Below are 14,961 nucleotides of genomic sequence, written 5' to 3' on the forward strand. Positions count from 1 at the left end.
GGCTGCAGCAGGCCCCGGCAGGCAGGCCCAGCTCTGCCCCCTTGCCAGGTGCCCTCCGGCCTGGTGGTGGTACCTCGCTGTGGAATGAGCTCCAGGACACCGTCAGGGATGCCGAACACCATGCCTCGGGCATTCATGGCCTCGCAGGTGTAGGCACCCTGGTCTGCCTCCTTCACATCTCGGATGGTCAGCGTGCCACGGCCTCCCTCACTGGTCACTGTCACCCTGGTGGGCCCCGAGACAGAGGCAGAGTCAGGCCCGGTCCACTGGCTCTGCCTCCTTCACATCCTCAGCCCCCACCTGGGCCCAGGGCCACACCTGGGATGAGACGGGATATGGCCCCAGTTGAGCCGCCAGTTGATGATGGGGGTGGGGACACCACTGGCCACACAGGTAAAGGTCACCGTCTGGCCCCGGGAAGCCTGGATCAACTCCTGAGGAGGGGTCACCACCTGGGGAGCCACTAGGAGACGGGAGTAGGGGTGAGGGGGGTGAGGACAAAGGGAGGAGGAGTGAGGGGAACGGCTCAGAGGAGCCAGGCAGGAGGAGGTTGAGGCCGAGACTGTGGAGAGGGGCGCCCGGAAACCCGCCCAAGGCCCCCAGCTCGCCCCCGACCCCAGCTCCCTGCTCACTGCAGCCGATCTCGTCGCTGCGGTCAGGACAGTCGCTCTCCTCGTCACAGTGGAAACTGGCCGAGATGCACGTGTTCGTGGAGACGCAGCGGAACTGCGTGGGCCCGCACACGTCCTCGGGGTGCTTGGCAGCTGGGGCATAGAGCAGGGGGTGTGGGCGAGGGGGGGCTCCCGCACTTCTGACCTATGCCCATGGCCCCACCCTGTCCACCTTCCCCAGGTGTTCCCAAGGTCACTGTCCCATCTCGTCTCCATGACACACAGCCGCCCTGACCAGGCCCTGACACTGTCGCCACAACAAGGCTCACAATGTCACGGTCATCAGTCGGCCATCAAACGGATGATTCCATTACCCTGCCCCCACCACTTACTCCATCTGCATTCCCCGAAACCTGGCCCATCACAGCCACTCAGTTCCTCCCACATCCGGTCTCCTTTAGAAGCACAAGGCCTCTGCCAAAGGTACAGCCAAAGGGCTGGTATCTCTGGACTCTGGGTAATTCCCAAGGCAGTTCTCTCTGCCAGAAAGGCCCTGCTAGGGGCCTGCCACAGCTCAGACCTTGCTGCCCTCTGCCACTCTCACTGTTGGCCCGGGATGGCACCTGGCCTGAGGCAGCCACCTGTGCACTGGCCAGAGGCCTAGACTTGACCTGATGCCAGGCCTGGGCCCTTGCTTGGCACCTCTAAGAGACAGTGACAGATGTTCTTCCTCGGGAAGACCAAACTGGAGACAGACACAGACACAGACACAGGGACGGACAGGACAGAATGGGACAGGGGTGGAGGCCACACATCCACAGAGAAGGAAGCAAAAGGCCAGGACACAGCTATCTATAACATTACCTCAGTGTCCTCTGTCCCAGCGACCTAAAGCCCCAAGGCCATCCAGCTTGCATGGTCTCTTTTGTACTCTGTCAATAAGGACTTCCTTTGACTGATTCCCAGCAGAGACCTAATCTCCTGACCCTTCCCCTACTCCTGGACCGAAGATAGATGGATGGAGAGCAGGAGAGATGGACAATGGATGGATGGATGATTGATGCATGGATGGAGAGAGGGATGGGAGGAAGGATGCCAAACAAACGGATGCATGCACAGACGGACAGTGGATAGATGGGAAATAGACTGGATGGTGAGAGGGACAGCAGGGTGCTGGACAGAAAGGAGGGTGGCGAGATGAAGAGCTGTGCAGAAGGACAGCGGATGAATGGGCAGCTGAATGAAAGGGTGAGTGGATGAATGGAAGGGAGGGAAGGAGGATGTCGGACAGACGAACACCGGATAGCTGAACAGACAGATGGATTAAGAGCTGGGCTGATGGAAGAACACATAACTCAGAGCCAGCTCTAGGTGAGAACCCCCAAGGCCCAGGAGGGGGATGCTTTGACTCACACATACATCAAGGACCCCGTTATCAAGGGACCCTGGGGTATGGGTCCAGCCCTCTTGGCTACTCGTCGGACCCAAGCAAAAGTGAATGGTAACAAAATGAAGAGAGACGAGAGGGAGACGCTAGCCATGGGCGGTCTGGCCAGACTGCCTGCTGCACAAGACCAGCTCAGGGCCAAGGACCCTCACTGCTGGGGTCAGAGAGAGATGAACCTTACAGTTCGTCCCCGGGGCCTTCACCACCCAGCCAGGGAGAGCACACAAACCTGTACAAGAGGGGACGGAACAGGGGGAACTGGGCCTGGGTGGGGCGGGGGCGCCAGGGGAACCCTGGGACACTCACGGCAGTTGGCCTCATCGGTGTGGTCCTCACAGTCAGAGTCGCCATCGCAGCGCCACAGCTTGAGGACACAGTGCCCATTTCCACAGGGGAACTCGTTGGGCTCACAGGGCGGAGTGGGGCCTGAGTGCACCGAGCAGGGTTCAGCCAGAGGCCCTCCGCCGGCAGCTCCCCTATTCCCCGTACCCCCACCCCCACCCCTGCCCTGTCCTCACCACAGTCCAGCTCGTCACTGCCATCCTTGCAGTCCTCCTGCCCATCACAGACATAGTCTTTGGGGATGCAGTGCCCACTGTGGCATGTGGCCTCGAGGGGCCCACAGCGTTCAGGCCTGTGTAGATCAGGGAACAGAGGCTGGGGAGCCGGGGTGGCCAGTAGAGGCTGTGTGGTGGTTGCCTCTGGCCGTGGTGTTACAGGTAATATCTCCACCAAATGGGTTGGTGTGAAGGCTGTCTCTTCTGTGAACACAGACCACTTGGTGTTGGCAGGAGGGGGTGGCTCCTCGCCCCTGTCCCCTGCACTCCCCAGGCCCTCCCTGCAACATGCACCCAGTGCCCTGACCCTCGTATCACCCTTCCATGCGCCTGCCCACCTCCCTCAGACCCCTCTGCCTGCACCAAACCCTCACAGCCCAGGTTGACTTGGAGGCCCAGCAGAGCCTGGCCCTTCCCCGGCATCTGCAGACCATGCACTGCCCCCCAGATAGCCCCTCACCACAGTCGAGCTCATCAGACATGTCCCTGCAGTCAGGCCTCCGGTCACAGCGATACTCCAGGGCCACACACTCATTGTAGCTGTGGCAGGCAAACTCGGTCTCGGTGCAGACTCTCGGGACCTGGGGCACTGCGGGGTCGGAGGGAGTTGGAGAGGCAGGCGGAAGGTTGGTGGAAGATGTCAAGGCACAGGACGGGGGGACTCCTCAGGCATGCACAGGCACTGTGTGGCTGGCAGCGGGCTTTGGTGCTGCGTCAGGCCACGGGGTTTCTGGCCGACTCGGCAAGGGCAAGGAGTACATGGTGGACACATCCGCAGCGCACACCAGACACGGGATGTGTGGCAGTAGCCTCACCCAGCTCTTACACAGACCTCACACCCAGTTATCAGGCCACACACATGCAACCACCACATCACACACATGCAGGCCACAACCTGGCCCAGCGAGGACGAAGAGGGAGAGGAGAAGGGGTGGCCTGGGAGCTGTGCCCAGCCACATCATCCTCGTCCTTCCTTCTCTGTCATCTGTTAACTTTAGTTACCGGCTGGGCCTGGGTCTGGCTTACACTCTCACCTGGTGTAACTGCGGCCGCCACGGCGGCCAAGGGGGGCGGGGGTGTCTGTGCTGGAAAGGAAGGTGTGATCAGCAGCCATCCCACCTGGGACCCGGGACCTGTGAGCTGCAAGGCTGGGCCAGTCCCACCCCCCACCATCCCTAGCCAGGAAGACTCGTTGAAAAATAAAGAGGGCTGGACCCCCTGCCTTCTTCATATCTGGGCCTGGGGATGCCAAAAGAGCAACCTTGACCTTCGGGTACATTAATTTTAAAGTTTTATGTGCAGAAGGAGAAAGCTGATGGTTTCGCTATTTTTTTTTTTCGATTCAGCTATACGATGGTAGGGATAGAGTTTGCTCAGTCCTGGGTTCCACCGAGTCAGAGGCGGTGGCAAAGTGGAGCCTTCCCAGAAGAGGGAACTGAGACAGAGATGGGGCTGAGAATTGTAGCCTATGAGGAATGACCTGGGACTGTTCGGCCTAGCAAGGACAAGACTCGCGGAGTCGAACCAGGAGACAGGGTGCGGGGGAGAGGACTCTGAGCCAGGACTTGGCATCCAGCAGCCCTGTGACTGGGGCCAATGTCCTGCTCTCTCTGAGCCTCAGCTTCTCATCTGATCTTTTCACAGGTCTGGCAAGACTGGCACAGACACACGGGGTTTGGCTTGAGTTCTGGCTTTTCCACTCTCTGTGTACGTGGGTTTGGACAAACCGTTTATCCGTTCTGGGCCCTTGTCTCCGGAACAGGAGAAATAATATCTGCTTCGCAGACACCACTGCGAGGACTGAGTGGGGGGCTGCCCTGAGGGCCTCACAGGACACCTAGCATGTAATCAGTGCTCAGTAAATAACGTGGCTATTATTAAACACAAAACTATTTTCGACCTGAAAGTACCATATGAAAAAAGAATTGCTACCTATTGTCAACACAGAGAGGTAGACAGAGCAGAAAGTGTGTCTAATGGGTACACGTTGGAGGAAACCAATTTTGGTCAACCCAAGCCAAGGCTGCATAAAGATCGATGGGGCGGGCTCCTAACGTGGTGAGCCCCCTGCCCCTAGTGGTGTGCAAGCCCAGGCTAAGAGAGCCCATGGTGGAGATACTCAAAGGGGATCCACATGAGTCTGAGAAACTAGAGGAGGGGACCCCAGGTTCCAGGATGGGCTCACCTGTGCCCAGGCGTCGAAACTGGAATCCCTGGGGAGAGGTGCTGTAGGAGGCAATGGAGCCACTGGAGATGACCGTGTGCAGCACCTTCTGAATCTGAGCCCCGTCCGCATTTCCTTCGGAGCCCACGTCCAGCTCCACAAAGACCCAGCCGTCCAGCTCCCTAGGGATGGGTGTGGGGCAGGGCAGCAGGGTGAGGGAGATGCCTGTGGTCTCAGCTTCTCCCTTGGCCCCTGCCAGATGCTCAGGCCTGATCTCTCGACTCTTCTCCTATCCTGGACACTTTGTACTGCAAACAGGGCAGGTTAGGGTCCACATTGGCCCCCCAACCAATTCCTGAATTTTCACCAATTCACCTGATTAGGCCTCTGCTGCCTACCCTCCTGGTACCCAGGCTCCTCCCCATCTTTGCCAGCTTCCCTCAGCTTCCCCACCAGTCCCTCACCAACCCCCAGGGACCCTTCTCACTTGATGAACACCACATTGACAATCTGGTCTCCGGGAATCTTCAAGTACTCTGACTCCAGCTGCCAAGGGACACAGCACCATCAGCCTCCAGGCTGATACCCTATACCCTACCTCCGGCCCTGCCCCCCACACCCCGGGGAAGACCCCCAAAGCCCCTTCACCTCACCGTGTCCACCACAGCCTTGGAGACTTCTTGGAATGCCTCAGAGCTTGCGTCCTCCAGCTGAGGGCTGTAGTCGATGGAGTGAGTGAAGTTTACCAGGGCTCGGAAATAAACTGCAGAAGCGGGGGGTGATGTTACTGTGTGGCGGCCTCAGGTAGTTGGGCCAGTTGGTGGATATGGGGGGATGGGCCCTGGAGACCTCTCGCTGAGGCTGACACCTGTGTGCCCACAGCTTTGCCCAGAACTGTCCCTATGAGCACACACTACAGTGGCCCTGGCTGCTATGCCCAGGGGTCAAAGCTGAGGTCCCACCCCAGGTGAGGGGTTCAGCTAACAGGGAAAGTGGCCTGATCCAGAAATCAAGCGGTGGTGCAGAATAGACCCCCAGCAGCTCAAGGGAAGGCAGAACAAGAAGAGGGGCTACCAGAGGACGCTGGCCCGGTGCAGAAATTACCTGCAAGTGACCGAGATGTTTCCCCACTCTTCCCTGGCCAATTCTGCCTCATCCCTCAGGGCTCAGCTTGGCCATCACCTCCTCCAAGAAGACTGCCTGAACTGCCCTCCTCCCTAAACCTTGGACAGATTAGAGACCCCTCCACTGGGCTGTCCCAGCCCCTTTGCTTCCCCATCAGAGCACCTTCTACCCCACATTGCACAGATCCTGCCTGAATGCCCACGGACCGTAGAGCATCTCGATAAAAATCATGGGTCCGAGGTCAGCCACATCTCAGGCACTGACCTCAACTCTCTGAGTTTCCTTGGTCAGATGGGACAATAAGCACATTAACCACACTGGGCTGCCGTGGGGAATAAATGGTATCGTGCTTGAAGGCGCCACCTCCTCATGTGCTCAGATGCCACACCTGGCACGGAACAGGCGCAGGAGGACCAGAAGCTGTTGCTGCGTTTCGCTCTCTGCGGCTAGATGTGAACTGGATGGTGGGTGGGAGGGACTGCAGACCTTATTTGCTCCCGTATCCCCAGTGTCTGCCTAGCACCCAGCACAGAGTAGGTGCCTAATAAGTGATGGCTGAGCCAATTCGTGTCAGATCAGTGGGAGCATATATGTACAACTATTATTTCTTAGGCACCTGCTATATACATTTTATATACATTCAATCTCGTTATGAGCTCATATAGCAGTTACAAGCATGAGTTAATGTGAGCTGCAAGTGACTCCTATATATATATGCATATACACACCGATCATTTCTTGAGCACCTATTATGGACAATATTTTTGTATGAAAGAAGGTATAGATTACAAATACTGAGCTGACATGAGTTACAAATGAGTTTTAAATATGTACAAAGCGCTTAACACAGAGCCTGGCACAGCAGAGCAGGTGCAATATAATGTGGCCGGTTACTACATGAGAGGCACGTAGTGCAGTGATTAAAAGCTCAGCCTCTGCAGCAAAATTGCCACTGACAGCCCTGGGACCTTGAGCAAGTTACTTAACCTCACTGAGCCTCGGTTTCCTCATCTGTAAAATGGGGGCAATAGTAGTGTCCACCCCAGAGGGCTATTGTGAAGGGTAAATAAATTAACAAACGCAAAGTGCTTCTAACAGTATCTGGCACATACGAGGGGCTGCGCGGCTTAGCTGTCATTATTCCCTTGGGTCTTCATGGCGAACCGAGAAACGAATATGGTTTCATTTTTTCCATCTGAGGGGGGCATTCATTGCTTTAACAACTCTATGTTGAGGGCCTACTGCATGCCAGGTGGTATTCTAGGGCCAGGGCACATAGCAGTGAACTCCGCAAATGACAATTCCCGTCCCCACAGTGGCCACTTTCTAGTGGGAGGAGAAGGGACAAGAAACAAACGTATGGGGGAGGGTGCTGCTCTCCCAGGGGGGCCAGGGCAGGCCTCTCCTCCAAGGGGGAGCTTCGGAGGGAGTGAGCCTCGGGGAGAACAGCATTCCGGGCTGAGGGAACAGCAGCTACAGTGTCCCTGAGGCAGAAGGGGCTCAGAGAGGTGACAGATGACCAGCATGTAGGTGGCAGGGGCAGCAGCATCAGATCTGACAACAAGGCCTGTCCTCTTCTGTCCTCACCCTGTTAGGCCCACAGGTGTCCACACGCCCAGAACCAGGCCCCTCTCCCTCAAAGGCTTGGGCTGAGCAAGCCCGGGCAGGGGTGGGCGGCCGAGCAAGGTACAGGAGTAAACCTTAACTCCCGCACCAAGAGAGGGTGTCTGTGAGGGCTGCACCGCCTGCTCTGCGCCACAGGGACCATGCCGGGCTGGGCTCCTGGGTGCCGGGCAGGCAGGGCTCTGGGGGCGAGAGTATGGGGGCCACGAGCTTGGCCACAGAGGCCCCTTGTGAGTGGGCACAGAGGCCCATTGAGAGTCCCCCCCCCACCCTGGCCCCTGGCCTCAGCCCCACGGCATGGCGAGGGCGAGGAGGCCAGGCCTCTGCCCAGGAATGTGCCCACTCCTGGGGGAGGGGCTGGGGTTCCACAAAGCCCCTTTTTACTAGGGCCTGAGAAGGGCACGGACCCTCCAGCCTGACCCCACCCTCGGCTTTCTTCCAGACCAGGGCAGGTCAGGGCACGCCCTTCCCTCTTCCACCCTGGAATGTGTCGCTGCAGCTGATGCCTGAGGATTGGGGCAGGTGAGGCCTGTCTGTTTTGGGAACCAGCTCTCACAGCTGAGGGTGCTGGAAGGAAGGGAGTGATGTTGGGAGTGCTCGCTGGGTGCCTGCCAGGGCCAGCCCTCTCCCTCCTGGCCCTCACTCTGACCCCATCTGGAGAGTTCACTTGGGGTCAGAGGCTAGTCGGATGGACGGGAGGCCCAAAGCTGCCTTACACCCAGGCAGGGGTGGGAAATGCAGGCTACCCCGCCTACTCCCCGGGCTCACTCCCTGCTCCCCAGAACTCCCACACGCACTCAGGCCCCTGAACCCCAGCCCTGGTTCCCTCTCGGTCCCTCAGGCGGACACGAGGTGCATCCAGGACTCCAGGGCCTTATTCCCCGAGAGGCTGCCACACCCATCCCTGCCCAACCAGCACCCCATGGGGACAACACCAGGCCCGGCCGGCTCTGCTCAGACTGAGTACCCAGATGGGGCCTCACTGTGTCCTGGGCAGGGTGGGGGAGAAGAAGGAGGGCCAGCTGGGGCAGGGCGGTGGCTGGCCTGGCCCCCACACCCTGCAGGAAGGTGCCCCTGAGGCTCAGGGGTGACAAAGTGCAGGCTGGGCAGGAAGAGAAGAGGAAGGAAAAGGAATGAGGAGGGACAGCTGGGAGAGAGGGTGGGGAGGGAGAGGGAGAATGAGCCCACCAGGCTGGCGGGTCACTTACTGAGAGGAGATGCCTCACCAGGCTCCAAGACCATCATGCCAGCCATGGGAGGGCGGCCCAGGCGTGGCCCAGGGCCTGCAGAGTGGAGCCGCAAAGCGGGAAGCGAGGAGAGACAGAGACACCAAGGGAGGTGGGGACAACAAAGGGAGAGCCAGAGGCATGAAGGAAGAGAGACAGCGGACAGAGCGGGGAAACGACAGAGATTTGGAGACAGAGCCCCGGAGATGGAGACAGACAGAGAAAGTGGGGCAGGTGGGGGAGAAGGAGAGGTGAGACAAAGGCAGAAGGAAGCCAGGGGAAGACGGAGGGACACAGGGTGAGACAGAAGGGGGAGGCACAGAGGAAAGACACCGCAGAAAGGAGAGAGTGCAGGCAGGGCAGGAGGGGAGCGGACAGACATGGAGACAGGTGTCAGAGAGGGACAGACAGGAGTGGGAAAGACAAAGAGCAAAGTCAGAAGATGGAAAGGAACTGGGTGAGGGGCGGTGGCGGGGGCTCTTGAGGAGAGGCATCTGGGAGGGCAGGTGAGACAGGGCTGGGCAGAGCCTGGGGGAGCCACAGGCCCGTCAGAGGGCAGAGGAGAGGGGAGGTGCCATCTCTGGGGCTACAGCCCAGGGCCTGGTGCTGGGCCAGGGGCGGCCTCTTCACAGTCAGCACAGAGAGGGCAGGGCTGAGGCAGGCATGCTAAGCCCTTAGGGATCGGAGACACACCGGCTGCCTTCCAGGCTGAGATTCAGCTCAGCTTCATGGACCTGCCCCAAAGGCACGGGCTGGTGCCAGGGCTTGGGCCAAGAAGGTCCAAGGCCCTACATCTTCCCACGGATCAGCCCTAGCCACGGGGAAAGGGGTTCTGCTCTCGGGGCCTCCCAGCTGCTACTCCCCATCCTTTCCCTTCCCCCACCCCTGGCCTCTCCTGCCCTCACAGCTGCTTCTCACGGGGGGAGATGGGCTGGTAAACAACCCAGCGTGGGCAGAGCTGCTGCAGTGGGCAGCCCCGTGGGAGGGTCCACAGATATTCCGAATGGATGGGGTGGGCTGGACCAGGGTCTCCGCAGGCAGGCCTGGCTTGGCAGAAGGCAGCTCCCAGGGATGCGTCAGCTCAGGCCATTCTGGGGTGTGAGCTGTGTGCATTGGGTCCCCTGACACCCACTCCCGGGCCCCGCCCAGCTCCCCGGCATCCTGTAGCCCTGCAGAGACCTAAGTGTGGAAAGGTCCAGGTAGTGTCTGAGTCCCAGGTGCTGGGAGGTCATAGTCGGACTATTCCGCCCACGGGCCCTCCCTCCTGTTTGCACTGGCCTAGGTAGGACGCCACCCTGTGGCATTTGGATCCCCTGTGATGCCAGCCGAAGGGAGGCCCTAGAGAGGCCCAGGCCGGACCTGCCCTGTGTGGGCATCACTGGATGCTATAGGGCTGCCCAGTGGTCAGCCTAAGCAGGGCCCCTATGTGGGCAGCACTGGATGCTGTGGGGCTTCCCAGTGGTCAGCCTAAGTAGCACCCCATCCTTGGCCCTGATCACTGAGTGCCCAGCACTGGCTCTCAGAGGTCAGTAGGAACTATATGGAGTTGCTGGGACTTGTCACCAGGGAGCTCTTTCTCTCCCCAGAATCCTAGGGCGGGAAGAAGCAGGGAGTCGGAGCTGAGCTAGCCCTGGCTCTGGCCAGGCACTTCGGGTGCAGGCAGAATGGGCAGCCGACAGAGCTCCTGGTTCCTTTCCCTCCGTGAAGCCCAGCCCTCTCTCCAACCCAGGAACCCTGAGGTGGCCTGACCTAAGGCAGGGTTCCCTCCCAGGTTCCGGTGGAGCTGACTCTCCTCCTGCCATCAGCTCTGTGTGGGCCTGCCCAGATGCCCCAGGCCACAGAGCCCCTCTGACTGCCCACTCCTGCCAGGGTCTCAGCTCTGCAGCAGTCCCCAGGAGGGCTTTGCGGAAGACCTCCACAGCTGAGCTGCCCTGGGAAGTGAGAATTTTGCTTTGAGTGCTGAGCAGCTCACTTTCAGTCCCCATCAGATCCAAGCATTTCCTATCTGTGGCCATACCACCCCGAATGCGCCCAATCTCTTCTGATCACAGAACTAGGCATTTCCCGGCACAGGCACACACAGAACCTAGCCATGCCCGACCATGCAGGCACTTGCCAGCCAGGTCACATGACTCACTCAGGAGGGACAAGCCCGCCTTCACGGCAGGCCCGAGGAGCCCTCAGGGCCCTCGGCTCTAGCAATGGGCCCTCCGTGGCTAGAAAGACCTGCTCCAGGGCTTTCCTGGGTGAGGGACAAAGCTTACAGGGCAGCCCCAGCAACTTACCCATCTGGAAGATCGCGCTGCCCTCCTCCCCGCTGCCCAGGTCATCTGCAAGCAAAAGACAGACTTATTCAGCAACCACAAATATTTGGTTCACACCTACTGGGTGTCAGGCACTGTTCCGGGCACACAGTGGGGAAGGTCATGGAAGCACAGCTGTTACCTCCTCCCCAGGCCTCTTCAGGCACCACTGTGGGCAAGTTTTCTGAGGTCAATTTAAGGCCCAGTGGGGAGAACCCCGACTCTGCCCCCCCGCCTGCCCCACTCCCAGCCTCCAGAACCCTCTGCCCACCTCCGGAGGCTTCGTCAGCCAGCAAGTCCTCGTCGTCGGATAGGTCCGAATAGCCCCAGCCAGTCCGGCCTGCCGTGACTATCTCCGCGTCCTCAGGCAGAGACAGGCCGTCGTACGCCTTCGTTGCAAGGGCCACCTGTGGGAGACCACACAGACAACTGTGTCACACTCTCCAGCCACTGCCAAGCCCAGGACCCCTCCTGTCCCTTCAGGGGGGTACCCAGAGTCTCACCCCAAAGCCCTGCAGTGGTTAGGTCAGATGTGGTTTGGCTAAGAGAGTCGGGCTGGGACTGGACCACCACCTTTGACTCAGCTCCCCCAAACCCCATCCGCCCCTTGAGGCTGCAGAGCCCAGCCCTGCAGATTCTCCCAGTCTGCATGAATCCTCAGATAAACAGGCAATACAATTAAAATCATGTTGGTAAGTGGTGACTCTTCTTCTTTTGGAGAAGGCAAGCGATATCCAGGACATGAGTTAGTGGACAGGAGACACAGGCAGGGAAAGGGTGACCTGGGCCAGTGAAGATGGGAACATAGGCAGGTGGAAGAGTGGCCAGGGTCCGCGTGGATGCGGGACAAAGGCAGAAACTGAGGGTGAGTCCATCGAAGCTGTTGCCTCCCACAGCAGCTCCCCACCTGGCCAACCTGGCCCCCTCGTTCTGCCTCAGTCTGGCCTCCCAGTCTCCAGGCCACAGGGAACACATTCCAGCCATGTTGAATTAGCTCTGGCACCTTCTGCTGCACTGACAGACTCGTCTGCGCAGAGGCGAGGGTGGAGCCCAGCAGCTGGGCTGAACGGGGGCAGGGCCGGCATGGTGTCAACTCCACGTGACCTCAGGCTGCTGCTGAGCCCAGCACAAACTCCGAGAGGGACTGCTCAGACCCTGCACCCTGCAGGCAGAGCAAAAGCACCCATCACACCTGCCTTTCTCGGTGTGGCTATGGGCCCTGAATGCCTTTTCCCCTTAGACAAGCTCCAAAGGCATTTTACCAGATCATTTAGAAGAAAACAAACCCAGCGGATCCCCAGGGAACAAACGCCAGAGCCCTCCCACTCCGACACACGTGCGTGCAGGGGTCCGCTGTGGCCCCGTAATACTCGTCTCGCTCCAGATGGCCTGGCGGGAGCCTCTCGTGCCCTGCCCTGGCCCTGGCCCTGGCCCCATCGGGGGAGCCCAGGCTGGCCAGAAGGAAGTGGTCTTGCTTGTGGAAACCAAACCCAGTCCTCACTGGCTAGACAAGGTGGTGACGGCAGAAGAGAGGCCCGAGAAGAAGAAAAAAAAAATCAAAGAAATGGGCTGTTCCTCTCCCTCCCCGCAACTTCGCGTGTCCTGAAGCCTCTGGCCTTTTCTCACACTGGCCTCTCTGCCTGAATACCTTTTGTCCCTTTGTTTATCTGGTTAACGTCAATTTGTTTCTGGCTAACTTCAATTCCTTCCTCCAAAATTCAGCGAAAGATCACCTCCTCAAACTGCTCAGTAATGAAAAGGAACACATTACAGATAGGCATGGCAACATGCATGAACCTCTAACACTTCTGCTACATGGAAGAAGCCAGACACAAAAGACTCCCTGCTGTATGAAGGAAGTCTATGGGGAAAAGTCTAATCCGCAGCGACAGAAAGACCAGTAGCAGCCTGGGCCCAGGGGTGGGGCGGGGCTGACTGGGAACGGGTACAGGGGAGCCCTTCGGATAGATGGTTCCCTGGATACATACACCTCCTTGTCATCACTGAACTGCACCCTTGAAGTGATGGGTACATTTCACTGTATATAATTTATACCTCAGTACAGATGACTAAAAAAAAAATCTCAGCCTTGGCTGGTGTGGCTCAGTGCATTGAGTGCTGGCCTTCAAACCAAAGGGTCACTGGTTTGATTCCCAGTCAGGGCACATGCCTGGGTTGCGGGCCAGGTCCCCAGTAGGGGGCCCTCAAGAGGCAACCGCACATTGATGTTTCTCTCCCTCTCATTCTCCCTCCCTTCCCCTCTCTCTACAAATAAATAAATAACATTTATTTAAAAAAAAAGAAGAAGAGGAAGAACATCTCTGGGAAACTTTTTCCTGACTCCTTGCCCTTCCAAGGCACCCGTGCCCCTCTGGGACTCACTCTGTAATCACCCACGCCTCCACTGACATAGAAGAAGAACCTTGAAGGCAGTGATGGTGATGAATTCATTTCTACTTTTTCGGCCTCTGTGTTCAGTAAATACTTGAATGAATGAATAATACACTTGAATGAATAAATGAATGGACAAAAACATGTCATCACCTACTCATTCTAGCGGCTTCGTGAAGATGACTTGCTCTGCAGGGTACACACCCACCCCCCATGCAGTCTGTATGCATCTCCCTTCCTAGGCTGGGCGCCTGCTGGAGGCAGGGGCTGAGTGCCATCTGGGCATCTGTGTTTGCGGTGCTACCGAGCCTTGCGTGAGGCCCGCACTGCCTCCTTCATCCTCTGCTCTGACCTAAGGCCCCTCGCCCACAAAATCCACAGGCAAACCCCTCCTCCTGTTCCTCTTCCTCACCCTCTCCCTCTGGACAAGGGTGGTCAGTGAGCCTCTGGGGTGGGCCATGAGGTCCGCATCCAGCAGTGAGCCTTGGAACCCCCAGGAGGTGGTGAGACATGGATTCCTGGGCCACTTCCCAGAGCCACTGAGTCAAGCTCATTCCACCCCAGGTCAGAGGATTACAGTTGTGTATACTCAGGGGATCCTGACACTCGCTGGTTAAGAATCACAGGACCAGCCCCCTACCAGGGGTTCTCCCTCCTCCTCTGACCTAAGGGGAGTGTGGGGCAAGGGCTGGCGCAGGGGCAGTGACACTGAGCAGAGGTTAGCGGGGCACTCAGGGCAACTCCCGGCCTGAGGAGGGTCTCCGTGTATCGTTGCCACGTCCTCCTCCTTCCCATGCAAGGGCAGGCCCAGGAGGGCTGCACGAGGCGCAGGGATTCCTGGCACCCCCTTGACACCATTCCGCTGTCTGGAAAAGGAGAAACCTGGCGAGCAAGGTCCAGAGCTTCTCCCAGGGAGGGAGGAGCCAGGGTGGGGCTTGGGACTGGACCAGAAATAGCAAAGTCAGGTTCAGCTTGGAAAAAAAAAAAAGCCAGGAATACATATCTGCAGTGAGAGAAGAGAAAATCCAGAGCAAATCAAGCCTGGACAGACCCCCAACCCCAGGGACCTCAGGGAATGGGCCCTCCCCATGCCCACCCGCACTTGCTCACAGCCCCCTCCCCAGAACCCAAGGCTCCGGGGTCAGACCAGGGCCTGTAGCAAGGGCCGAGCCAGCAAGAGCAGAGACTTCGCTTGAGAAAAGCTGAAGATCAAAAGGTTGTAGCAGCTGTATTTCACATCTGGGAGGGAAGATGGAGCCAGACCGGAAAGAGGCTTCGGAAAGAGCCCGAAGGAGCCTGGGACTTGATCATAGAAGGAAACTTGGATCCAAACCTGAGAAGTCCAAGGTCTGCTTGGGGAATAAGAAGAGCTGATTTATTGGGCACTTACTATGCACCAGGTACTCCTTTAAGGACTTTTATGTGTTAACTCAGGTTATAGGTGTTACACAGCCCCACTGTAAAGAGGAGGAAATGGGGCAGAGTCAGGGCACCTGCTTGAAGACCCAGCAGGC

At 58.3% G+C, this 14,961-nt stretch overlaps 1 protein-coding gene across 14 annotated transcripts in view; it reads right to left on the minus strand.

Moving 5' to 3' along the window:
• Positions 1-14,961, minus strand: part of HSPG2 (heparan sulfate proteoglycan 2) — a 96,328-nt gene that overhangs the window by 52,567 nt on the left and 28,800 nt on the right. For 7 of the 14 annotated variants that reach the window (XM_045859390.1, XM_045859389.1, XM_045859388.1 and 4 more), the window contains exons 2-14: positions 11,328-11,463; positions 11,039-11,083; positions 8,736-8,810; positions 5,433-5,542; positions 5,267-5,325; positions 4,801-4,961; positions 3,650-3,700; positions 3,076-3,204; positions 2,577-2,819; positions 2,365-2,484; positions 633-764; positions 319-463; positions 74-225 (exon numbers count right to left, since the gene is read on the minus strand). In XM_045859390.1, coding sequence (XP_045715346.1) covers positions 74-225; positions 319-463; positions 633-764; positions 2,365-2,484; positions 2,577-2,819; positions 3,076-3,204; positions 3,650-3,700; positions 4,801-4,961; positions 5,267-5,325; positions 5,433-5,542; positions 8,736-8,810; positions 11,039-11,083; positions 11,328-11,463 — 1,558 coding nt within the window. The remainder of the gene's footprint in view (positions 1-73; positions 226-318; positions 464-632; positions 765-2,364; positions 2,485-2,576; positions 2,820-3,075; positions 3,205-3,649; positions 3,701-4,800; positions 4,962-5,266; positions 5,326-5,432; positions 5,543-8,735; positions 8,811-11,038; positions 11,084-11,327; positions 11,464-14,961) is intronic. The other 7 variants (XM_045859395.1, XM_045859392.1, XM_045859394.1 and 4 more) reach the window with 3 other exon arrangements.

The sequence above is a fragment of the Phyllostomus hastatus genome, unplaced genomic scaffold (genome assembly GCF_019186645.2).
Source record: "Phyllostomus hastatus isolate PE091 unplaced genomic scaffold, TTU_PhHast_1.1 phas_scaffold_182, whole genome shotgun sequence".
NCBI lineage: Eukaryota > Metazoa > Chordata > Mammalia > Chiroptera > Phyllostomidae > Phyllostomus > Phyllostomus hastatus.